Here is a 26,843-nt window from a genome sequence, read left to right as displayed (position 1 = left end):
ATTTTTTATTTTGAGCGCTTGGTCTGCCGTTGTCTCTTTGCCCTTGTCTCCTTCACTCCTTCTGTGCTGTGTACACCTTCCCATTGACACACACACATCAAGCCCCTGCCACTCACAACAATAACGATGGGACTTCTTCCTCTCTGACAAACGGTTTCAACTCACCGTTTGCATTTAAGGTTTGGTCCAACAGAATCGGTCATATTGATGCCGAAACATATGGAGCCACTATGTTACTGTGATAGAGAAGATGATCTTTCTATCTACACCCTTTTTATGTCTTAACAACTCAATTTGAGCACAGAGCAGGCACTACTAAAACAGGAGTACCAATCTGTGTTTTATAAATGTGCAATAAGCCTAAAACCAACTGTTCTACCTTGTTAACTAGCAAATAGTTCCGGGTTGGTTAAACTTGAAATATAAAGATTAGCTGGTTATGAGACCTGTGTTTAATTTTCTGTATTTCCTGCTACAAGAAATTTGTCATTATGAGTGAATATGCATTATGCATGGTTCTAGTGATTACTACAAATAAGCAGGTTAAATCATTTTGATGAAATAATGTCATTATTAGTGGGTCTGAGGGTTGTGGAGGGTTTATATTTAGCCTTGATGTCATTTTACAAGCCCTGAATTCATTAGATTACTGCTGACTGTTTGAAATGCAGTGTATTGACCTATAATTCTACAACAAAGATTATTTAGAGAAGTTTTTTTTTACAAAAATCTAAATATATATTGTGAATCGCCCATAAGTTTAAAAAATAAATAATTATTATTATTGAGATATAATGTTTAGGCCATATCGCCCAGCCCTTGGACGGAGGGGAAGCCCGTAGTGGTTGTTTGTCAGTGTGTGTTGATACTGTTAGATTCATTCTTTCCTGTGTTGGTGGGCTGGGGTGTTTGTCTTGGCGTTAGTGCTGTTATTGTGGCCATAGCTGGGTTCTCTCCTCTCCCTGCTTCTCATAAATGTCCTGTAAACAGAGAGGTTCTCCTGGGGAAAGAAAACAGACAGTGAGTTTCTGGAGGACTGTGGGAGTGTGTGGGTCTCATTGATGAGAGGGGTGTGGATGGGTGGGGAATTGAAAGCACTGGTTGTCTTTGTACTGTTTTATCCTCCTCTTTCAAACAAGGCTAAGTTTGATACTGACCAATCAAGGGCGTTGGTCAGCAGACTCTTTAGTATTAAATAAAATGTTGTTGATCACATACACATGGTTAGCAGATGGTATTGCGAGTGTAGCGGAATGCTTGTGCTTCTAGTTCCGACAGTGCAGCAATATCTAACAAGTAATCTAACAATTTCACAACAACTACTTAATATGCACAAATCTAAAGGGATGGAAAGAGAATATATACATACACTACCAGTCAAAAGTTTTAGAACACCTACTTATTCAAGGGTTTTTCTTTATTTTTAATATTTTCTCCTTTGTAGAATAATAGTGAAGATATCAACACTATGAAATAACACATTGGAATCATGTAGTAACCAAAAAAGTGTTAAAGGAATCAAAATATTTTATATTTGAGATTGTTCAGATAGCCACCCTTTGCCTTGATGACAGCTTTGCGCACTCTTGGCATTCTCTCAACCAGTTTCATGAGTTAGTCACCTGGAATGCGTTTGAGACAATCAGTTGTGTCATGACAAGGTAGGGGTGGTATACAGTAGATAGCCCTATTTGGTAAAAGACCAAGTCCATATTATGGCAAGAACAGCTCAAGTAATCAAAGAGAAATGAGTGTGTGAGTGGACCATTTCAGATTGTCCACGATCTGCACGCCGGGGAACTTAAAACTCTCCACCTTCTCCACTGCTGTCCTGTCGATGTGGATAGGTGGGTGCTCCCTCTGAAGTCCACGATCATCTCCTTTGTTTTGTTGATGTTTAGTGAGAGGTTATTTTCCTGGCACCACACTGAGTGCCCTCACCTCCTCCCTGTAGGCTGTCTCGTCGTTGTTGGTAATCAAGCCCACTACTGTTGTGTCGTTTCCAAACTTGATGATTGAGTTGGAAGCGTGCATGGCCACGCAGTCATGGGTTTACAGGGAGTACAGGAGGGGGCTGAGCATGCACCCTTGTGGGGCCCCAGTGTTGAGGATCAGTGAAGTGGAGATATTGTATCCTACCTTCACCACCTGGGAGCGGCCCGTCAGGAAGTCCAGGACCCAATTGCACAGGGTGGGGTTGAGACCCAGGTCCTCAAGCTTAATAATGAGCTTGGAGTGTACTGTGGTGTTGAATACTGAGCTGTAGTCAATGAACAGCATTCTTACATAGGCATTCCTCGTATCAAGATGGGATAGGGCAGTGTGCAGTGTGATTGTGATTGCATCGTCTGTGGGCCTAGTCGGGCTGTATGCAAATTGAAGTGGGCCATGGGTGGCAGGTAAGGTGGAGGTGATATGATCCTTGACTAGTCTCTCAGTTACCTTTGCCTTCTTGGGTACGGGAACAATGGTGGTCATCTTGAAGCATGTAGGGACAGCAGACTGGGAAAGAAAGTGATTGAATTTGTCCGTAAACACTCCAGCCAGCTGGTCTGCGCATGCTCTGAGGATGCGGCTAGGGATGCCATCTGGGCCGGCATCCTTGCTAGGGTTAACACATTTAAATGTCTTACTCTCGTCAGCCATGGAGAAGGAGAGCCCACAGTCCTTGGTAGTGGGCCGTGTCGGTGGCACTGTATTATCCTCAAAGCTGGCAAAGAATGTTTAGTTTGTCTGGATTTCTTTTTGTAGTCCGTGATTGTCTGTAGACCCTGCCACATGTCTGAGCCGTTGAATTGCAACTCCACTTTGTCCCTATACCGACATTTCACTTGTCTGATTGCCTTGCAGTGGGAATAACTACACTGTTTGTATTTCAGCCATATTCCCAGTCATCTTTCCATGGTTAAATGCGGTGGTTCGCGCTTTCAGTTTCGCGCAAATGCCGCCATCTGTACATGATTTCTGGGTAGGGTAGGTTTTAATAGTCACAGTGGGAACAACATCTCCAATGCACTTCCTTGTAAACTCACTCACCGAATCAGCGTGTAAATAAATGTTATTCTCTGAGGCTGCCTGGAACATTTCCTAGTCCACGTGATTAGAACAATCTTGAAGTGTGGATTCCGATTTGTCAGACAAACTTTGAATTGTTCTTGTCATGGATACATCCTGTTTGAGTTTCTGCCCATAGGACTGGAGGAGCAAAATGGAGTCGTTGTCAGATTTGCCGAAGGTAGGGGAGGGCCTAGTAAGCATTGCGGAAGTTAGAGTAGCAGTGATCCAGTGTATTTCCCGCACGAGTGCCACAATCAATATGCTGATAGAATTTAGGTAGCCTTGTTCTCCAATTTCCTTTGTTAAAATCCCCAGCTACAATATATGCAGCTTCAGGCTATATGGTTTCCAGTTTGCACCAAGTCCAGTGAAGTTCATTGAGGGCCTTCGTAGTATTGGCTTGAGGGGGATATACACGGCTATGACAATAACCGACGAGAATTCTCTTGAGAGATAATATGGTATGTGTGTGCCTGTTTTTGCGCTTGTATCTGTAGGTGGGCTGGTCCATTATCCATAATCAACTGCTTACTGTTCCTCCCTGCTTGCTGTCTCACGCACCTCTCACTGTTGTACAGTATATGGAGCTTTCACAACTGTGTTTGTATTAATTAGATGGTTACAGGTCGAGTTGTCTGATCTTTGTCTGACTGGTTAGTGAGGACTAGGTTGGAGTGACACTATACACAAGGGAGACTGTGAGTCTGAGTGCAGAGAAAGAGACGCTATATCAACCCAGTGTTCCTCGCTGATTACTGAGAGAGAGAGAGAGAGAGAGAGAGAGACGCTATATCAGCCCAGTGTTCCTCACTGATTACTGAGAGAGAAAGAGAGAGAGAGAGAGAGACGCTATATCAGCCCAGTGTTCCTCGCTGATTACTGAGAGAGAGAGAGAGACGCTATATCAGCCCAGTGTTCCTCGCTGATTTATGAGAGAGAGAGATAGACGCTATATCAGCCCAGTGTTCCTCGCTGATTACTGAGAGAGAGAAAGAGACGCTATATCAGCCCAGTGTTCCTCGCTGATTACTGAGAGGGAGAGAGAGAGAGAGAGAGAGAGAGAGAGAGAGAGAGAGACGCTATGTCAGCCCAGTGTTCCTCGCTGATTACTGAGAGGGAGAGAGAGAGAGAGAGAGAGAGAGAGACGCTATGTCAGCCCAGTGTTCCTCGCTGATTACTGAGAGGGAGAGAGAGAGAGAGAGAGAGACGCTATGTCAGCCCAGTGTTCCTCGCTGATTACTGAGAGAGAGAGAGAGAGAGAGAGAGAGAGAGAGAGAGTCAACCTGCCCAGCTAGCTAGATCTGAGATAATCATTTAACACTACATTGTCTCCCTCTCCTCCGCGACTCACTCCATCACTCTTTTGATCTATTTTTTACTCCTCCCAAGGGCTATGGATTAATGCAAATCAAAGAATCATTCACTCAAAAAGTAAGATAAGCAACATAAATGTACAGATTTTTCAATCTTGGAGTGTTGGGTATATGATAACCGTGTGGACAGCTCACTGGAAGCCTGAGAGGACCCTTCTATTGTCTATTCAAGAGAGAGGGCAAACTGTCTATACGCTATTCACTGTTGGCTACTGTCAACAGTGCCACAATCAATCCGCACTCATACACATGCACTTCAAAACACCAGTGACAGTCATCACTTGAAGATGCTGGCAACAGGTGAGCAGTAGGGAATGTCAGACCTGGCACACACATTGGATGACCAGGGGGGAAAAAGGAAAAGTAAGAAATAACTCATTTGGCAGGCGTGTAACAGGAAGCTAGTCTCTGAGGGTGGCCCGCTTCACAAGAGCTAATTAACCCTGGGAAATAATAACCTCAATATGTAAATGCTGTTTAGATAATGCAAAGTGCTATTGGGCCAGGTAGTCAAATAGAGGAGGTGGGTGGGCGTTGGGGCCAGCTGTCGGGATTCTGTGCTCGGGTGATAAGGGGAAGACGCTACCTGTTTGTCATGACGATCAAGCCGGTGCTGTCCGATGCTAGCGTAAAAAAAAAACTGAGCTACTTTATACTGTGACATGCTGAAACTGGACCTCACAGAACACACAGCTAACGGAGAGGTAAAGAAAGGTTGCTAGCTATATTTGGTTATGAAAGGTTTTTACACAAATTACTTCAGATTAGCTAGAGCCACACAGAGCAGTCCTCCATACACAGCACCTAGCCATTTAAAGACCTTGATGCTGTTGTCTATCTATTCAATTATTGTGGGGGCATTCGGCTGTTAGTGAGAACCACATACCAGATTTTTACCAGGGTCGTTAACAATTGAGTTTTCAGAGTATTCTAGACGTCGGAGTAAAACAAGAATTTAACATCCGTATAGAGGCCATTAGACTTAAAATGTTTGCAGGTGCAACCGCTTTTATTAAATGTGTAATTTGTTTTCACATGCCCATTTCTTACCATTAAGAACCAACGATGTGCTAACTTTTTGTAGCATTTCTGACAATGCTAACTTTCTCAGCCGAAGCGCAGACGGGTTGAACAACTTGGTTGCTCGGCTGAGGTTAATCAATTAACCTACACGCTGAAGAAGGCTACAACGCCTAAACGTCTGTGTACAGTGTCCCTGATGCAGTGAAAATAAAACATTTGAGTACAGACCCATTACACCTTTTGTTAATCAATAAATGCAAACATATATTTTGATTAACTAGCTAGCTAACATTACCTAGCTAGTGTTAGATTGCTTGTCCAGCAGCTAGCTAACACCAGCCGTCTAAAAGCTAGCTAACAGTTAGCTAACAACCAGGCAAAGAATGGTAGCTAGCTATATTTGGTTATGGAATGTTTTTGCACAAATTATTTCAGCCGTTACCTAGCTAGCTAGCTAGAGCCAGACAACAACAGCTGACCTCGACACATATGCTAGCTAAAGTTAGTCACATCCAAATGACAATCCTATGTTTGTCCACAAAACATAACTAGTTAGCTAGCTACATCAAAAACAACACCAAACGTTGGGTTTATTGTCACTCTGCTACTGTACAGTGCATGCAATGGGCTTTTGCAACAATAGCTAGCTACCTACTCCATAGTCCAAGCCATGGTAAGAGCTCGCCACATTTCACTGTCAGACAGGATACAACACAAACTGTAGCTGAGAAAGTATAAAAGCAAAGCTTGCTTTCATATAATTAACCCTCCTGTTGTGTTTGTTTCATGTTAATTAATTCCATGTTCCCGGTCCAAAATGACCGCCCCATTATAGCTGATTATAAATCCATAATAATACATACATTTTCACCTAATGTTGTGTTACATCTTTATATCAACTTAAGTTCTTGTGAACATTACAAGTTTTGAACTTCTATTTGCTATTAACCTGAGCTCATACAACTTGTTTTTGAATTTTTTAAAAAGCATAATGTATGGATTATTTTGACTAATCAAATGCTCAGATGAAACATAGTGCTATTTATCACAGACTACTTTGTGTCAAAGTTTAACAAGGACTCTTTCATCCTTACCAGTATCATGATCAAAGATATGATCAAGAGCCTCACATACAGTATATCATTTGGTCATTGTGCTGCCACAGAATGAATTGTGAGCCAGGTCTTAAAAAAGCTTTATATACCAGAGCTGTGAGAAAAGTTCAATATATTATTGAAACAATGTTGAGATTGTTTGTGAGAATGCCAACGGGTGTGGTTCCCATGGGGAAAAGATTCTATTGGGGAAAGGTTCCTGTAGGGGTTGCCATGGATGCCAAGAAGGGGAGTGAGGTGTGTGTGTGTGTGTGTGTGCTCAAACACACATGCATGTGGGGGACTGGGAGAGGAAGTGTGTCCATCTGATGAATGGGCATGTGACTGAACTCAATATTATACACTTATTGTAGTCTCACCCATTCATTTCTAACGACCGGTCATTTTTGACCGTGAACACCACAGGTGTACAAAAGTTCAATAAAATACCCAAAATGTAATAAATCATCTAAATGTATTTTGTGTGTTCAGATGCCCTATGTGTACAATGTCATGGAACCTTATGACAACCGATTAAATGAACAACATTTTTTTCAGAGAGAACTTGTAAATCGGTCTAATTTGACCAGAACACAGCAAGAGGGATAAAACGAGTTTGAAATGGTAGTGTAATGGGATTAGTGTAATGTGTGATGAATCCAATACTTTAACTTGTATGCAGTATAAATCACACTGTTGTGGGAGAACCTCCTCCAAGAGTATGAATTACGCTGTTTGAGATGTTTTGAATCCTAGTCAACCTGCGTACACATTGTTTGAAGTACAGTAGACCAACATAGCTACTGTAGTAGGTCAAAGCTGTGTTCTGGAAAACCTTGGTAGAGTAGGCATCGCGGTGCCCATGTAAATGTTCTTAATGTTTAGTTTCAAACCAATGTCTACTTCTCAATTACGAGGGATGTGTGTAAGTCCTGATGACCACCTAACAAGCCTCAGTAGGGAAGGTCATGTGAAGAGAGAGAGAACAGCAAGTGTAGTTTGAGGGAGGGAGGGATTATGAAACAGAGCCCTTGTAGATGAATGGTGACTCAGGGAAGGAGAGGAGGACTTCAAAGGACTTGTTGTCACAGGCCTTCAGACAGCCAACTCTGCCCCCACCCCACCCCAACACACCCCCACCTCCCATGGTGATCAGGGTGGGGAAGGGCGCAGTGTTACCCACCTTTGCATCACCCTCCGTAGAGTCTGGCTCTGAACACAACCACCCTCCCTCCTTATATAATTACAACAGCAAACATAAACAAGCCAAGAGTTTATACTGAAATCCTAACTGGTTTATCTAGCAGATGAATAAGAATGTCTAAGGCCATGTTCAGGAATGGCCCTTTTCCCTTTTCAACCTTTCAACAAATATTATGGTTGAACTGAAATGTACTATTTGATAAAACATACTTTTTTTGGGGGGGAAACAAAATTTAAAATAATATAATATTTGTAAATGATATCATAAATAGGACTGGTGGAGTTATGTCACACATGCAGCTAACAAAAATATATGGAAACGTCAAGTGGAAAGGGGAGCAAGTAAGGAACTTCTCTGTCGGCCCTGCATTAAAAAACAAAATTGGTTAAACAAAAAAAAAAGTTTACCACTCATTTAAGGACCAAAACATTTTGCCATATAGATTGCAAAGTAGTTGGGAAGAGATTTTCGATGTACGGATTCCATGGAACATGGTTTATGAACTGGTACACAAAATGACACCAGATTCAAAACAGAGTTTTTGTATTTAAATTATTATACAAAATAATAATTTATAGTTTGGACACACCTACTCATTCAAAGGGGGTTCTTTATAATTGTAGAATAATAGTGAAGACATCAAAACTATGAAATAATACATGTGGAATCATGTAGCAACCAAATAAAGTGTTAAACAAATCAAACTTTATTTTATATTTGAGATTCTTCAAAGTAGCCACCCTTTGCCTTGATGACATCTTTGCACACTCTTGGCATTCTCTCAACCAGCTTCATAGTTCTGTGTAGAGCCATAAATTAGTAGGTGTGTCCAAACTTTTGAATGGTACTGTATATAAAAAATGTTTAAGCAGAAATGATTCCAATTGTTTTTTCCCCATACATTTTTGCGTAGGGGATTTTAGTTTAATTATTTTTTTAGTTATTTACTGTACCTCCACACACATGCACACGTACGCACACACGTGATCGCTCCAGCACAATAACAACAGCGAATCAACAACTATAATGAAAAGTATTTTGTCTGTTTTCAATACGCAATGCTTGGGTGTGCGTGGGTGTAAGCTGTGTCTTCAGTGAAATGGCACAGCATTTTCCCCTGACCTTTATGAAACAAACAGCCATTGCCTCAGATAAGCCACTAGAACCGTCAGTCACAGAATAGTGTAAAACAACCGCCCCAGACATTTAGGCTAAGTGCGCATGAAGCTCTGTTACCATTTACCCCCTCTGTCAGCTAACCAGACTGTTTTTGCTCTCAAAGGTCTTTGGAGTGGTTTCACCAAATGACAGAAAGGGTATTTATTTGCCTGCTGAAGATGGAGCATGGCACAAACAATTGCACTTAGTGATGCTCCGTTAAAACACAACCCACGTGTGTGGACTTTATGGTCAGATGTATTGAATCTCATCTGATTTGTGCGTGCGAGTGCATGTGTGTGATTTGATTCACCATTGTTCATGCATATACTTTGTGTGAGTTGGAATTTAGTTTGGTTTAAAATACGCCTACCTACAGGTGCTCCATCGATCCTGCAGCAAGGTACAAATTAAGATTTAAACGTTATGTCACGTAGTTTTACATTTCGGACATTTGCAATATGCAAGACCTATTGATCCAGTGCGCAGTCAGTATTTCTAAAAAAAAACACCCTCTGCCATCAGCAGTGTTTCATTTTATCACTGTCCCTGGAATAGATAGGCCTTCATGCTTACTGTGGCAGAACCATTTCTGTTACTTTCCCTTCTTCTCTTTATGTCTCTCATATTTAGTTTATCTTTATATAACGGGTGGGTCTAATCCTAGATGCTGATTGGTTAAAGCTACATTCCGGCCGGTGTCTTTTCGACAAGTTGCCATCTTTGACGTTAAAATGCCTATTTACTCTGTTCCGTTTGACTGCCCAATCCACTGTCTCATCAGCCCAGCCAGGTACTTTATAAAGTAGAACTACACTGTAAAAAGCGTTGAGACATTATCTCACATTTCTTTTAGACTGTTTAGTTTTCAACAGCGGAGATTTGTAGAAACCTTGCTGTCTGTCTCTCCAACATTTGCAACATTGTTTCAATATTGAAGTTCGATCTCCTGCTGTCCCATAGTAATGAACGAGTCGGGACGAGCCAGACAGACAGCGTTTCTCAGCCAGTCGAAATCATGAATCAGCTTTTTGACGTTACTGTAATTTATCCGTAGTTGGCTAGCTAGCAATAAGAACGTTGCCAGCCAGGATGTCAAATCAAATCAAATCAAATTTTATTTGTCACATACACATGGTTAGCAGATGTTAATGCGAGTGTAGCGAAATGCTTGTGCTTCTAGTTCCGACAATGCAGTAACAACCAACAAGTAATCTAGCTAACAATTCCAAAACTACTACCTTATACAGACAAGTGTAAAGGGATAAAGAATATGTACATAAAGATATATATCTTATATAATGAGTGATGGTACAGAGCGGCATAGGCAAGATACAGTAGATGGTATATGAGATGAGTATGTAAACAAAGTGGCATAGTTAAAGTGGCTAGTGATACATGTATTATATAAAGATGCAGTAGATGATATAGAGTACAGTATATACATATACATATGAGATGAATAATGTAGGGTATGTAAACATTATATTAGGTAGCATTGTTTAAAGTGGCTAGTGATATATTTTACATAATTTCCCATCAATTCCCATTATTAAAGTGGCTGGAGTTGAGTCAGTGTGTTGGCAGCAGCCACTCAATGTTAGTGGTGGCTGTTGAACAGTCTGATGGCCTTGAGATAGAAGCTGTTTTTCAGTCTCTCGGTCCCAGCTTTGATGCACCTGTACTGACCTCGCCTTCTGGATGATAGCGGGGTGAACAGGCAGTGGCTCGGGTGGTTGTTGTCCTTGATGATCTTTATGGCCTTCCTGTGACATCGGGTGGTGTAGGTGTCCTGGAGGGCAGGTAGTTTGCCCCCGGTGATGCGTTGTGCAGACCTCACTACCCTCTGGAGAGCCTTACGGTTGTGGGCGGAGCAGTTGCCGTACCAGGCGGTGATACAGCCCGACAGGATGCTCTCGATTGTGCATCTGTAGAAGTTTGTGAGTGCTTTTGGTGACAAGCCGAATTTCTTCAGCCTCCTGAGGTTGAAGAGGCGCTGCTGCGCCTTCTTCACGATGCTGTCTGTGTGGGTGTACCAATTCAGTTTGTCTGTGATGTGTACGCCGAGGAACTTAAAACTTACTACCCTCTCCACTACTGTTCCATCGATGTGGATAGGGGGGGTGTCAATAAAACATTTAGAACGAACGACTGGGTCTCATCAATAGATACAGAACAAAAGACTGAACGACTGGGTCTCGTCCATAGATACAGAACAAAAGACTGAACGACTGGGTCTCGTCCATAGATACAGAACAAAAGAATGAATGACTGGGTCTCATCAATAGATACAGAACAAAAGAATGAATGACTGGGTCTCATCAATAGATACAGAACAAAAGACTGAACGACTGGGTCTCGTCCATAGATACAGAACAAAAGACTGAATGACTGGGTCTCGTCCGTAGATACAGAACAAAAGACTGAATGACTGGGTCTCGTCCGTAGATACAGAACAAAAGACTGAATGACTGGGTCTCGTCCGTAGATACAGAACAAAAGACTGAATGACTGGGTCTCGTCCGTAGATACAGAACAAAAGACTGAACGACTGGGTCTCATCAATAGATACAGAACAAAAGAATGAATGACTGGGTCTCGTCCGTAGATACAGAACAAAAGACTGAATGACTGGGTCTCATCAATAGATACAGAACAAAAGACTGAACGACTGGGTCTCGTCCATAGATACAGAACAAAAGAATGAATGACTGGGTCTCATCAATAGATACAGAACAAAAGAATGAATGACTGGGTCTCATCAATAGATACAGAACAAAAGACTGAACGACTGGGTCTCGTCCATAGATACAGAACAAAAGACTGAATGACTGGGTCTCGTCCGTAGATACAGAACAAAAGACTGAATGACTGGGTCTCGTCCGTAGATACAGAACAAAAGACTGAACGACTGGGTCTCATCAATAGATACAGAACAAAAGACTGAATGACTGGGTCTCGTCCGTAGATACAGAACAAAAGACTGAATGACTGGGTCTCATCAATAGATACAGAACAAAAGACTGAATGACTGGGTCTCATCAATAGATACAGAACAAAAGACTGAACGACTGGGTCTCATCAATAGATACAGAACAAAAGAATGAATGACTGGGTCTCGTCCGTAGATACAGAACAAAAGACTGAATGACTGGGTCTCATCAATAGATACAGAACAAAAGACTGAACGACTGGGTCTCGTCCGTAGATACAGAACAAAAGACTGAACGACTGGGTCTCATCAATAGATACAGAACAAAAGACTGAATGACTGGGTCTCATCAATAGATACAGAACAAAAGACTGAATGACTGGGTCTCATCAATAGATACAGAACAAAAGACTGAACGACTGGGTCTCATCAATAAATACAGAACAAAAGACTGAATGACTGGGTCTCGTCCATAGATGCAGAACAAAAGACTGAATGACTGGGTCTCTTCAATAGATGCAGAACAAAAGACTGAACGACTGGGTCTCGTCCATAGATGCAGAACAAAAGACTGAATGACTGGGTCTCATCAATAGATACAGAACAAAAGACTGAACGACTGGGTCTCATCAATAAATACAGAACAAAAGACTGAACGACTGGGTCTCATCAATAGATACAGAACAAAAGACTGAATGACTGGGTCTCATCAATAGATACAGAACAAAAGACTGAATGACTGGGTCTCATCAATAGATACAGAACAAAAGACTGAATGACTGGGTCTCATCAATAGATACAGAACAAAAGACTGAATGACTGGGTCTCATCAATAAATACAGAACAAAAGACTGAATGACTGGGTCTCATCAATAGATACAGAACAAAAGACTGAATGACTGGGTCTCATCAATAGATACAGAACAAAAGACTGAATGACTGGGTCTCGTCCATAGATACAGAACAAAAGACTGAATGACTGGGTCTCATCAATAGATACAGAACAAAAGACTGAACGACTGGGTCTCATCAATAGATACAGAACAAAAGACTGAACGACTGGGTCGCATCAATAGATACAGAACAAAAGACTGAACGACTGGGTCTCATCAATAGATACAGAACAAAAGACTGAATGACTGGGTCTCATCAATAAATACAGAACAAAAGACTGAACGACTGGGTCGCTTCTCTGACAACCCTAGATTTGTATCGTGACTATATGCAATAGTATGAATGAATTAATAAAAAATTTTCTAATGAAAATATGTCAATCATTATTTGCAGATGTTGGTAAACCGTTGTATAAAAGTGATAATGCCCTCGAAGCCGGTCTTTGGAGGACTTAGTCTCAGGCCTAACAACACCCGTGCCAATATATCCTCCAAACACCTGCTTCTCTGGCATTATCACTTAGTTAAATCAGTTTTTAAATCCATCTGTCTATTTTTGTCTGCCTCTGATTTCTCACCCCTTCTTCAATCTTCCTCTCTCTGTTGCTCCTGTGTGTTTTGTCTGCCTCTGATTTCTCACCCCTTCTTCCTCTCTCTGTTGCTCCTGTGTGTTTTGTCTGCCTCTGATTTCTCACCCCTTCTTCCTCTCACTATTGCTCCTGTGTGTTTTGTGTTTGTTTTGGCGCTGTAACGTGAAGTCCTTGTGTTACAGGAAAACGGCTCCCCCGAGGAACACTTGCTGTACGTGTGGGACCACTTTGTGTCCAACGCTGCCGCCAGGAATGTCTTTATCGTGGCGCACAGCTACGGAGGCTTGTCATTGGTGGAGCTGGTGAGTGGTTGTTTTCCTCCTCTGGTCTTGTCTCTCCCGCATCGCCCCTCTAGCCAACCACCTCTGGGACAGTCAGCCAGTGTGATAGGACAGTCAGCCAGTGTGAGTGTGAAACGTGGTGGAATTATTACAAATAAATCATGTTTGGTTTCTTTGATAAAGTGCTGATTCTGTTAACAAGCCAGTTCATCCCTGTTCTAGGGCACAGTCCTCTTCCTCTCCTCTGCACATCAACACAGAGAGAGGGGGAGAGAAAGAATTAAACCATGCTGCAGAGGGAAGAGGTGGAACATGTAGTTGGAGGAGGAAGAGGAGTGAGGAGAAAGGGAAGGGGAGAGGGTTGAATATACTATTACTTCCTGGAAAATAGCTTATTCTGTGATCTCTATTGCTTCTCAGGGTACACTACTGAAGCGCTGTCTCTCCTATTGAGTCTATAATAAAGTCTAGCCTATTTCTGTAGTGTTGAGGTTCTATATATCAATCAGTGTTGGGTGTTCAGTACTGGCAGCCTGCAGGCTCTGTGTTTGCTGTGTTACTTAAGACTAGGCTGCAGTGCTCAGGTAGCAGGTGCTAGGCTAAGTGCTAGGCTCACACAGCTCTCTCTCTCTCTCTCTCTCTCTCTCTCTCTCTCTCTCTCTCTCTCTCTCTCTCTGCAGTGCTTAGATAGCTAGGCTGGGTGCTATGGTCACACAACTCTCTCTCTCTCTCTCTGCAGTGCTTAGATTGCTAGGCTGGGTGCGCTAGGCTCACACAGCCCTCTCTCTCTCTCTGCAGTGCTTAGATAGCTAGGCTGGTTGCGCTAGGCTCACACAGCTCTCTCTCTCTCTCTCTCTCTCTCTGCAGTGCTTAGATAGCTAGGCTAGGTGCTAGGCTAGGTACTAGGCTGGGTGCGCCAGGCTCACACAGCTCTCTCTGTCTCTCTCTGCTCTGACAGCTTGTGCAGGAGCCTGGTGGTGATGGTGGTTCTTTGATCTGTTGGATTTACTGGTAGACTCTCCATGAACCCACATTATTTAAAGCATCTCTCTGCTTTTCTTTTGAAGAAGGTTGTGGGCGGTGTGGGGTGGGCACTTGTCCCACTGCTAATTCCAGGAATATCTCTCTTTTTTTGTCCTGTAACCTGCTATTTAAAAAATATATATATATTTTGTCATTTTAATGCCTGCTAAATATTCATGTGGTGTGTTGTCCGTGACAGCCATTCTCTCCTGGGCTCTGTGTGCCAAAGATTCTGCCGTGGTCTCTCTCATCACTCTTTCTCTCACTCTTTCTTTCTTTCTCTCACTCTTTCTTTCTTACTCTGTATGTAACTGTATGTAACCATACTACAGATATATAGGATTTCATCTCAGAGGAAGAAGAGGATGTGTGTTTGTTTGTGTGTGTGTGTGGTGTTGCATGCGTGTCTGTGCGTGTGTGTATGTGTGTGAGAGCATTTGAGAGAGTGTATTTGAATGTGTCATTTTTCCCTGTCCCCTGGGTCTCTGCCGTGTGTCTATGGCCTGTGACAGTGTCATAACTCCCTCACCCAAACCATCACCCTCTCGCCATGGTGCTGGGGGGGATCAGGGGGGGCTTAGCCATCCCACCAAGACCCCCAGGCCAGGCAGCCCTCCCTCAGCCACCCCAGGCTATCCCCTGACAGCCCCACTCCACCTGCACTGACATGGGCTGGGGAGTACAGCCGTAGCCCCCTCCTGCTCCCCACGAGGATCTAGCTTCATGGGAAGCAATAGTCAAGTTTCTCTTCCTCCATTTCCAATGTAGGAGTCTTGTGGCTTTCATAGGCCAGTGGTACTGGACCACAATACAGGAAATGTACTACCCACAATTTTACTTCGCAAATGCACTTTAATGTGTGCACACGTGCACACACAACACACATGGACATGGCCACAAACACATGCACACACAACACACATGGACATGGCCACAAACACATGCACACACAACACACATGGACATGGCCACAAACACATGCACACACAACACACATGGACATGGCCACAAACACGTGCACACGCAACACACATGGACATGGCCACAAACACATGCACACGCAACACATACAGTGCCTTCAGGAAAGTATTCAGACCCCTTGACCTTTTCCACATTTTGTTCTGTTACAATCTAAAATGGATTAAAAGAAATAATAATCAACAGCCATCAACACACAATACCCCATATTGACAAAGCCAGAACCGACTATTCAGACCCTTTGCTATGAGACTTGAAATTGAGCTCAGGTGCATCCTGTTTCCATTGATCATCCTTGATGTTTCTACAACTTGATTGGTTTACATGTGGTAAATTCAATTGATTGGACATGATTTGGAAAGGCAAATCTATATAAGACCCACAGTTGACAGTGCATGTCAGAGCAAAAACCAAGCCATGAGGAATTGTCTGTAGAGATCCGAGACATGATTGTGTCGAGGCACAGATCTGGGGATGGGTACCAAAAAATTCCTGCAAACTGAGCAATCGAGGGAGAAGGGCCTTGGTCAGGGAGGTGACCAAGTACTCGATGGTCGCTCTGACAGAGCTCTAGAGTTCCTCTGTGGAGAGGAAGAACCTTCCAGAAGGACAACCATGTCTGTAGCACACTACCAAACAGGCCTTTATGGTAGAGTGGCCAGAAGGAATCCACTGCTCAGTAAAAGGCACATGACAGCCCTCTTGGAGTTTGCCAAAAGGCACCTAAAGACTCTCAGACAATGAGAAGCAAGATTCTCTGGTCTGATGAAACCAAGATTGAACTCTTTGACCTGAATGCCAAGCATCACGTCTGGAGGAAACCTGGCACCATCCCTACAGTGAAGCATGGTGGTGGCAACATGGTGGAGATGTTTTTCAGCGGCAGAGACTGGGAGACTAGTCAGGTGCCAGGCAAAATTTAACTAAGCAAAGTGCAGAGAAGATCCTTGATGAAAACCTGCTCCCCCAGAGCGCTCAGGACCTCAGAATGGGGCGATGGTTCACCTTCCAACAGGACAATGACCATAAGCACACAGCCAAGACAACACAGGAGTGGCTTCGGGACAAGTCTCTGAATGTCCTTGAGTGGCCCAGCCAGTCTGAACTTGAACCCGATCTAACATCTCTTGAGAGACCTGAAAACAGCTGTGCAGCAACACTCCCCATCCAACCTGACAGAGCTTGAGAGGATCTGCAGAGAAGAATGGGAGAAATTCCCCAAGTACAGGTGTGCCAAGCTTGTAGAGTCATACCCAAGACTCGAGGCTGTAATCACTGCTAAAGGTGCTTCAACAAAGTACTGAGTACAGGGTCTGAATACTTATGTAAATGTGATATTTAATTATTATTATTTTTTTTTAAATAAATTAGCGAAAAAATCTAAAAACCAGTTTTTCCTCTGTCATTTTGGGTATTGTGTGTAGATTGATGAGGATAAAACTATATTTAATCAGTTTTAGAACAAGACTGTAACCTAACAAAATGTGTAAAAAGTCAAGGGGACTGAATACTTTCCAAAGGCACACATACATACACATACATACATACATACATACATACATACATACATACATACATACATACATACATACATACATACAGTACATACATACATACATACATACATACATACATACATACATACATACAGTACATACAGTACATACATACATGCATGCATGCATATATACATACATACACATACGTACATGCACGCACGCAAGCACGCACGCACGCACACACACACACATACATACATACATACATACATACATACATACATACATACATACATACATACATGCATGCATGCATGCATACTACACAGATACATTCATCCACATAATTGAGAAGAAAGTAGTCTGGGGGAAAGGGGGAGGCTAGGGGGAGGGGGGATGTGAGCCTTGTGGGAGGCTAGAGGGAGGGGGGATTTGAGCCTTGGGGGATGAACCGTTTGACACACTAGCAGACCTCTAGAAAACAAGCTGTCTCTGGGTTAATTATTTCTCCCCTTTGCTGTTAATAAACACATTTCTGATCAAGCACATCAAGCGGCCTGTGGTTCATTTCTCCTGCTCTGCGCTCACTAGCATGTTGCCCCCTTCATAGTGTATGGATTAATTCTAGTTAGATCAAAAAGCAGCTAAAGATCTTTGAATGGGAGAGGATTGCTGCAGTGAGGATGGCTTCATGTCAGATAGAATACTAGCATTCACCCTCTGTCTGTCCCTCCTCCCTTCATCTTTCTTTCCATCTCCCACCATCTCTTTTGCTCTGTCAAACTAACCCTATCTCTCTGTCCATTTTCTTATCTCCTCCTGGTTCATCTCTCTCTCTCTCTCATGCTCTCTCTCTCTCTCTCTCTCTCTCTCTCACACACACACTCAAGCCCTTGTACTTGGCTTTAAGGACTTGGGGAGATGAGGTTAGATGAAATGTAGACCCCTGACTTTCATTTGCTACCAGTACCAGCAAAGAGCATTCAAACAGCATGGATAAGACATCACGGAGCAGCTGTGCGTACCCTCACACTCATGGACCCACAGCCCAGTGAGAGCCAGACCCCCTCTGCCTGTCTACCTGTCTCTGTCAGCCTGCCTGTCTACCTGTCAGCCTGCTTGTCTACCTGTCTCTGTCAGCCTGCCTGTCTACCTGTCTCTGTCAGCCTGCCTCTCTACCTGTCTCTGTCAGCCTGCATGTCTACCTGTCTCTGTCAGCCTGCCTGTCTACCTGTCTCTATCAGCCTGCCTGTCTACCTGTCTTTGTCAGCCTGCCTCTCTACCTGTCTCTGTCAGCCTGCCTGTCTACCTGTCTCTATCAGCCTGCCTGTCTACCTGTCTCTGTCAGCCTGCCTCTCTACCTGTCTCTGTCAGCCTGCCTGTCTACCTGTCTCTGTCAGCCTGCCTGTCTACCTGTCTCTGTCAGCCTGCCTGTCTACCTGTCTCTGTCAGCCTGCCTCTCTACCTGTTTCTGTCAGCCTGCCTCTCTACCTGTCTCTGTCAGCCTGCCTCTCTACCTGTCTCTGTCAGCCTGCATGTCTACCTGTCTCTGTCAGCCTGCCTGTCTACCTGTCTCTATCAGCCTGCCTGTCTACCTGTCTTTGTCAGCCTGCCTCTCTACCTGTCTCTGTCAGCCTGCCTGTCTACCTGTCTCTATCAGCCTGCCTGTCTACCTGTCTCTGTCAGCCTGCCTCTCTACCTGTCTCTGTCAGCCTGCCTCTCTACCTGTCTCTGTCAGCCTGCATGTCTACCTGTCTCTGTCAGCCTGCCTGTCTACCTGTCTCTGTCAGCCTGCCTCTCTACCTGTTTCTGTCAGCCTGCCTCTCTACCTGTCTCTGTCAGCCTGCCTCTCTACCTGTCTCTGTCAGCCTGCATGTCTACCTGTCTCTGTCAGCCTGCCTGTCTACCTGTCTCTGTCAGCCTGCCTGTCTACCTGTCTCTGTCAGCCTGCCTCTCTACCTGTCTCTGTCAGCCTGCCTCTCTACCTGTCTCTGTCAGCCTGCCTCTCTACCTGTCTCTGTCAGCCTGCCTCTCTACCTGTCTCTGTCAGCCTGCCTGTCTACCTGTCTCTGTCAGCCTGCCTGTCTACCTGTCTCTGTCAGCCTGCCTGTCTACCTGTCTCTGTCAGCCTGCCTCTCTACCTGTCTCTGTCAGCCTGCCTGTCTACCTGTCTCTGTCAGCCTGCCTGTCTACCTGTCTCTGTCAGCCTGCCTGTCTACCTGTCTCTGTCAGCCTGCCTGTCTACCTGTCTCTGTCAGCCTGCCTGTCTACCTGTCTCTGTCAGCCTGCCTTTCTACCTGTCTCTGTCAGCCTGCCTGTCTGCTTGTGCTCTCCTTTTCATCTTCCTCTGTTGCCAAGGGTGAGAATGGGGGGACTGGGGGTGCTTACTTAACCCAGCCCCTTCCTGCTCCCACAGTGAAAAGGGAGTGAGGTTATTGGACAAGACGGGCTGCGTTATATAAGGGCTTATGTAAGAATGTATCTGTCTCCCAACACACAAATGTGTGGGTGCCAACCAACCACCCCACCATCTCTCAACAGAACGTACAGAATGTGTAGATTTATTCACACACACACACACACACACACACACACACACACACACACACACACACACACACACACACACACACACACATATGTTTGTGCCTGTCTACTGTATCTATATAAGATCAGTGTGTATTTTCTGTGTGTGGGATATGGATATATTTTTCTATGGCATCTCTTCCCTCTCTGTGTCCCTGTCTGCCTCCATACATACGTAGGTAGTCTCTGATGTGAGAAATGTTGTTTGAGGAGGGCGCATTATGGAGAAGAAGTTGGTGGACATTCATCCCCAGTGAACTTTTGGTGGGTGGATGAGATGCCAGGAGTTAGATGATGATGGTGGCAGCGGTTGGAGAGCTATTATGAGACTATGTTCCATCACCGATCGGTTGGAGAGACCGATGCCTAACTTGACACACGAAGAGAACACATTCATGTTAATGTGTGTTTCAGGACTTGGGTCTATCCCTGGTGCTTTCAGAAAACTCTCATTCTCTCTGCTCTGGTGACAAGTTCTCTGGGACCTAACTTAGGCAAAGTCTTCTCTGGCTTCACTCACCCTGTTATCCTCCTCTTCCTCATCTTCCCCTCTCCCTTCTCCAGCCCCTGTACTTATAGTGACCATGAGGTCTCTGCTCTTCTCTGCCCAGGACTCAGAGCCTGGCAGTCTCCAGGACTGGCACCAGCCGAGGCCTCAGTCTGAACACACCGTGCCAACTGGCCAGCTCTCCTGTGGCGCGCCACTGAGGAAATCACAAATATGTTCCTTAAGCCTACAGTTCACCACTGCCCCCCCCACCCCCCCTCTCTGACTCCTAGCTCTGTCAAACTGCTTTCCTGAAAACTCAAACACCCTTTACCAAATTATACTTTTCTTCAATTTTGCTCTATCTCTCTCTTCCATCTCTCTCTCTCTCTTCCACCTCTCTCTCTCTCTCTCTCTCTCTCTCTATCTCTCTATCTCTCTCTCTATCTCTCTCTCTCTCGCTCTCTCTCTCTCTCTCTTTCTCTCTCTCTCTTCCACCTCTCTCTCTCTCTCTCTTCCACCTCTCTCTATCTCTCTCTCTCTCTCTCGCTCTCTTCCACCCCTCTCTCTCTTTCTTTCTCTCTCACTCCGATACCACTATCTACTGCTCCTCACACAAGAGCCAGATGCTGCTGTTTCTTAGTCTTCTTTTTTCACCACTGTGAAAAACAAAATCATATCAAGACAGAACATCCACATCCAGTACTGTATTCATCCCCTGTCCTCTGAATGTCTGAGTAGTTGAGTGTAGTAGTGTGTTCTAAAGGTTTTTCTTCCAATCTCAAGGTTCTACATAGCTGGCAGAGTGCAGTGGGAGTCTCTCTCTCTCTCTCTCTTCTCTCTCTCTCTCTCTCTATCTCTCAAATCAATTCAATTCAATTCAAGGGGCTTTATTGGCATGGGAAACATGTGTAAACATTGCCAGAGCAAGTGAGGTAGATAATATATAAAGTGAATATATAAAGTGAAATAAACAATAAAAAATAACAGTAAACATTACACACAATAAAGACAATCCAAATGTCATATTATATATATACAGTGTTTTAACTATGTACAAATGGTTAAAGCACACAAGATAAAATAAATAAGCATAAATATGGGTTGTATTTACAATGGTGTGTGTTCTTCACTGGTTGCCCTTTTCTCGTGGAATTTCACCCAGTAGATATGGGAGTTTATCCAAATTGGATTTGTTTTCAAATTCTTTGTGGATCTGTGTAATCTGAGGGAAATATGTCTCTCTATGTCTCTATGTCTCTATGTCTCTCTCTCTCTCTCTCTCTCTCTCTCTCTCTCTCTCTCTCTCTCTCTCTCTCTCTCTGTCAGCCATAGTGGTAGCCATAGTGGTAGCCTGAAGAAGGCAGTTTGTCTCTATCGAGCAGAGCAGCAGTGTTTCGTCAGACATGTATTTTGAGGCATGCTATCAGAGCCACATTAGGCAGGAAAGGGTGAGAAGGGATGATAAATGCAGGGTCACCCTAGCAGAAATTAGTGGAGCCATATGCAAAGCATCCACTTTTGTTTGATGTAAAACCAAAGGACCATCATGACAAAAGTGCCAGCCAGCGCAGCAAGACAGTAGCCCCTCACCTCAGCTGTGTGTGTGTGTGTGTGTGTGTGTGTGTGTGTGTGTGTGTGTGTGTGTTATTCATTGTCCTGCCTTTCCAATCTCAGGTGCTTTGAGTACAGTACATACATGTGAGATGAGTAATGTAGAGTCTGCAAACATTATATAAAGTGCCATTGTTTAAAGTGACTAGTGATACATTTATTACATCAAATGTTTAATTATTAAAGTGGCTAGAGATTTGAGTCAGTATGTTGGCAGCAGCCACTCAACTTTAGTGATGGTTGTTTAACAGTCTGATGGCCTTGAGATAAAAGCTGTTTTTCAGTCTCTCAGTCCCAACTTTGACGCACCTGTACTGACCTCGCCTTCTGGATGATAGAGGGGTGAACAGGCAGTGGCTAGGGTGGTTGTTGTCCTTGATGATCTTTATGGCCTTCCTGTGACATCGGGTGGTGTAGGTGTCCTGGAGGGAAGGTAGTTTGCCCCTGGTGATGCGTTGTGCAGACCTCACTAACTTCTGGAGAGCCTTACTGTTGTGGGCGGAGCTGTTGCCATACCAGGCGGTGATACAGCCCGACAGGATGCTCTCGATTGTGCATCTGTAAAAGTTTGTGAGTGTTTTTGGTGACAAACCGAATTTCTTCACCCCCCTGAGGTTGAATAGGTGCTGCTGCGCCTTCTTCACCACGCTGTCTGTGTGGGTGGACCATTTCAGTTTGTCCGTGATGTGTACGCTGAGGAACTAAAAACGTTCCACCTTGTCCACTACTGTTCTGTCGATGTGGATAGGGGGGTGCTCCCTCTTCTGTTTCCTGAAGTCCACAATCATCTCCTTTTTTTGGTTGACATTGAGTGTGAGGTTATTTTCCTGACACCACACTCCTAGGGCCCTCTCCTCCTCCCTGTAGGCCGTCTCGTCGTTGTTGGTAATCAAGCCTACCACTGTAGTGTCGTCTGCAAACTTGATGATTGAGTGTGGTGACCTCGATAGACCAGTCGTGGATTAGTGGGGTTCCAAGTAGCTCTAGGTAGCTAGCAGTCCGCGGTTATCAGAATGGGCCTTCAGGGGACGTCGCGCCTGAGGGGCCTGTTGGAATCCTCGGGCAGATTATGTCGGTATTCCAGTCGTAGAGGATCGGCGGGGTTCAGTACCCCGTACCGGCAGTAGGAGGGGTCCGGATATTGTAGCCCAGGAGTGGTCTTCGGTGGTAGCCCAGTAGACCTAGCCGGGCTAGCTTTAGGCTGATTGGTGCTTGCTCCTGGTTGGAAACGCTAGCCAGGAGTGGTCACCCGGGATTGTCATTAGCTATTTGCGAAGATCCAGATGAAAATGTTCCGAGTTTGCAGTAAGAATCTGGGGATATGGAGAGAAAAAAATATTTCCTTTAAGCTCTGGTTTGAGTCACGATTGTACGAACTGGAAAGAGCTTCCCCAGATAAAGGTTAGCTGATGACTGCTGTGGTTTGCTGTCTGGTAGCTAGTTAGCTGACTACCTTCAGTTGAGGGATTTCAGATCCGAAGTAAATATAAATACTTCCACGCCACATTGGGTGAGGCGGGTTGCAGGAGAGTATTTATTAGTTGAGGTTTAGGAAAAAAATAAATAAAAGATATGCGAGGAAAAAGATATATAGAAGGGACACGACAGGACAAAGACGTCTGACGGCTACGCCATCTTGGATCAGAATATGTTGTAATGTGTGTCAATGCAATAGAATCCTACTCCGATGCGTTCTGCCTACAACAGAATATCTTGCATAGTTTGTCTTGTTTCGGTATGTTGCATTGAAAATGACTAATATTGCGTTGATTCGATCACACTTGCCACAGTAAAGGGAAACATTGATAGTTTTAGCAGGGAAAACTCTAGAATATCACTTTTAGTCGAAATAGAAGCCAATATTTTTTTTTTCTCATGACTTCAAAAAAAATGTAAGCCTATGCAACATTAACCAATTGCAGAAGCAGTACTGTTGCATGAGGTTTGTGCAGTAAGCTATAGGCCCTACACTCAGCAACAACAAAAAATTAACTTTTTCAGGACCTTGTCTTTCAAACATAATTCTTAAAAATCCAAATAACTTCACAGATCTTCATTGTAAAGGGTTTAAACACTGTTTCCCATGATTGTTCAATGAACCATAAACAGTTAATGCACATGCACCTGTGGAACGGTTGTTAAGACACTAACAGCTTACATAAGGTAGGCAATTAAGGTCACAGTTATGAAAACTTAGGACACTAAAGAGGCCTTTCTGCTGACTCTGAAAAACACCAAAAGAAAGATGCCCGGGGTCCCTGCTCATGCATGAACGTGCCTTAGGCATGCTGCAAGGAGGCATGAGGACTGCAGATGTGGCTAGGGCAATAAATTGCAATATCCGTACTGTGAGACGCCTAAGACAACACTACTGGGAGACAGGACGGACTGCTGATCGTCCTCGCAATCACAGACCACGTGTAACAACACCTGCACAAGATCGTTTCATCCGAACATCACACATGCTGGACAGGTACAGGATGGCAACAACAACTGCCCGAGTTACACCAGGAATGCACAATCCCTCCATCAGTGCTCAGACTGTCCACCATAGGCTGAGAGAGGCTGGACTGAGGGCCTGTAGGTCTGTTGTAAGGCAGGTCCTCACCAGACATCACCTCCAACAATGTTGCCTTCGGGTACAAACCCACTGTCGCTGGACCAGACAGGACTGGCAAAAATTGCTCTTCACTGACGAGTTGCGGTATTGTCAGATTTGCGTTTATCGTCGAAGGAATGAGCGTAACACTGAGGCCTGTACTCTGGAGCGGGATTGAGGTGGAGTGTCCGTTATGGTCTAGGGCGGTGTGTCACAGCATCATCGGACTGAGCTTGTTGTCATTGCAGGCAATCTCAACGCTGTGCGTTACAGGGAACACATCCTCCTCCCTCATGTGGTACCCTTCCTGCAGGCTCATCCTGACATGACCCTCCTGCATGACAATGCCACCAGCCATACTGCTCGTTCTGTGCTGCCATGGCCAGCGAAGATCCCGGATCTCAATCCCATTGAGCACGTCTGGGACCTGTTGGATTCCCCTCAGAAATGTCCGGGAACTTGCAGGTGCCTTGGTGGAAGAGTGGGGTAACATCTCACAGCAAGAACTGGCAAATCTGGTGCAGTCCATGAGGAGGAGATGCACTGCAGTACTTAATGCAGCTGGTGGCCACACCAGATACTGACTGTTACTTTTGATTTTGACCCCCCTTTGTTCAGGGACACATTATTCCATTTCTGTTAGTCACAAGTCTGTGGAACTTGTTCAGTTTATGTCTCAGTTGTTGAATCTTGTTATGTTTATACAAATATTGACATATGTTAAGTTTGCTGAAAATAAACACAGTTGACGGTGATAAGACGTTTCTTTTTTTGCTGTGTTTATATATTTTCACAATATATTGGCTTTGCTTGAATTGCCCAACCAGTGCATTGAGGTTCGGGACATTAACAATACTTTATATTTCAAAGTTTGAGGTTGGCTATATTTATTTTACCTTTATTTAACTAGGCAAGTCAGTTAAGAACAAATTCTTATTTTCAATGACGGCCTAGGAACAGTGGGTTAACTGTCTGTTCAGGGGCAGAACGACAGATTTGTACCTAGTCAGCTCGGGGGTTTGAACTTGCAACCTTCCGGTTTCTAGCCAAAAGCTCTAACCACTACCCTGCCGCCCCATGATCACACTGGTAATAGATCCGTTGTTGTATTACTTTTGAAGCACAGCTGATGGTCAGTCTCAGCAGAGGGAGAGAGCAGCAGACTGAGGGTGCTCTTCAACATCCCTTGAGGGTTGAATATGTTAGAAGTCTTTTGGTCCTAGACCTAGCGCTCCGGTATCGCTTGCCGTGCGGTAGCAGAGAGGACAGTCTATGACTTGGGTGACTGGAGTCCGTGACAATTTTTGGGGTTTGAGTCGCAGCGTCGCTTTACCCACAGATTGGTTCGCTGTTGTATATACAGTTGAACTTCAGAAGTTTACATACACTTAGGTTGGAGTCATTTAAGACTCGTTTTTCAACCACTCCACAAATGTCTTGTTAAAAAACTATAGTTTTGGCAAGTCGGTTAGGCCATCTACTTTGTGCATGACACAAGTAATTTTTCCAACAATTGTTTACAGACAGATTATTTAACTTATAATTCACTGTATCACATTTCCAGTGGGTCAGAAATGTACATACACTAAGTTGACTATGCCTTTAAACAGCTTGGAAAATTCCAGAATATGATGTCATCGCTTTAGAAGCTTCTGATTTACATAATTTGAGTCAATCGGAGGTGTACCTGTGGATGTATTTCAAGCCCTTCCTTCAAACTCAGTGCCTCTTTGCTTGACATCATGGGAAAATCAAAATAAATCAGCCAAGACCTCAGGAAATGAATTATAGACCTCCACCAGTCTCGTTTCCAAATGCCTGAAGGTACCACGTTCATCTGTACAAACAATGGTACGCAAGTATAAACACCATGGGACCAAGCAGCCGTCATACCGCTCAGGAAGGAGACGTGTTCTGTCTTCTAGAGATGAATGTACTTTGGTGCGAAAAGTGCAAATCAATCCCATAACAACAGCAAAGGACCTTGTGAAGATGCTAGAGGAAACAGGTACAAAAGTATCTATATCCACAGTACAACGAGTCCTATATCGACATAACCTGAAAGGCCGCTCAGCAAGGAAGAAGCCACTGCTCCAAAACCGCCATAAAACCGCCAGACTACGGTTTGCAACTGCATATGGGGACAAAGATCGTACTTTTTGGAGAAATGTCCTCGTCTGATGAAATTAAAATAGAACTGTTTGGCCATAATGACCATCGTTATGTTTTGAGGAAAAAGGGGGAAGCTTGCAAGCCAAAGAACACCATCCCAACCTTGAAGCATAGGAGTGGCAGCATCATGTTGTGGGGGTGCTTTGCTGCAGGAGGGGCTGGTGCACTTCACATATAGATGGCTTCATGAGGTAGGAAAATTATGTGGATATATTGAAGCAACATCTTAAGACATCAGTCAGGTAGTTAAAGCTTGGTCGCAAATGGGTCTGCCAAATGG

The 26,843-nt window shown here is 44.1% G+C and overlaps 1 protein-coding gene across 1 annotated transcript in view; it reads left to right on the top strand.

Annotated features, from left to right (window-relative positions):
• The window catches only part of arb2a (ARB2 cotranscriptional regulator A), a 318,843-nt gene that overhangs the window by 169,794 nt on the left and 122,206 nt on the right, over positions 1-26,843 (top strand). Inside the window, exon 8 of the mRNA XM_036979434.2 lies at positions 13,507-13,626. Within this exon, the coding sequence (XP_036835329.2) occupies positions 13,507-13,626 (120 nt within the window). The remainder of the gene's footprint in view (positions 1-13,506; positions 13,627-26,843) is intronic.

Source organism: Oncorhynchus mykiss, chromosome 6, assembly GCF_057628025.1.
Source record: "Oncorhynchus mykiss isolate SJ-2025 chromosome 6, ASM5762802v1, whole genome shotgun sequence".
In the NCBI taxonomy this organism is placed as follows: domain Eukaryota; kingdom Metazoa; phylum Chordata; class Actinopteri; order Salmoniformes; family Salmonidae; genus Oncorhynchus; species Oncorhynchus mykiss.
Note: the sequence above shows the minus strand (reverse complement) of the source record. Positions and strands in the feature narration are given on the sequence as shown.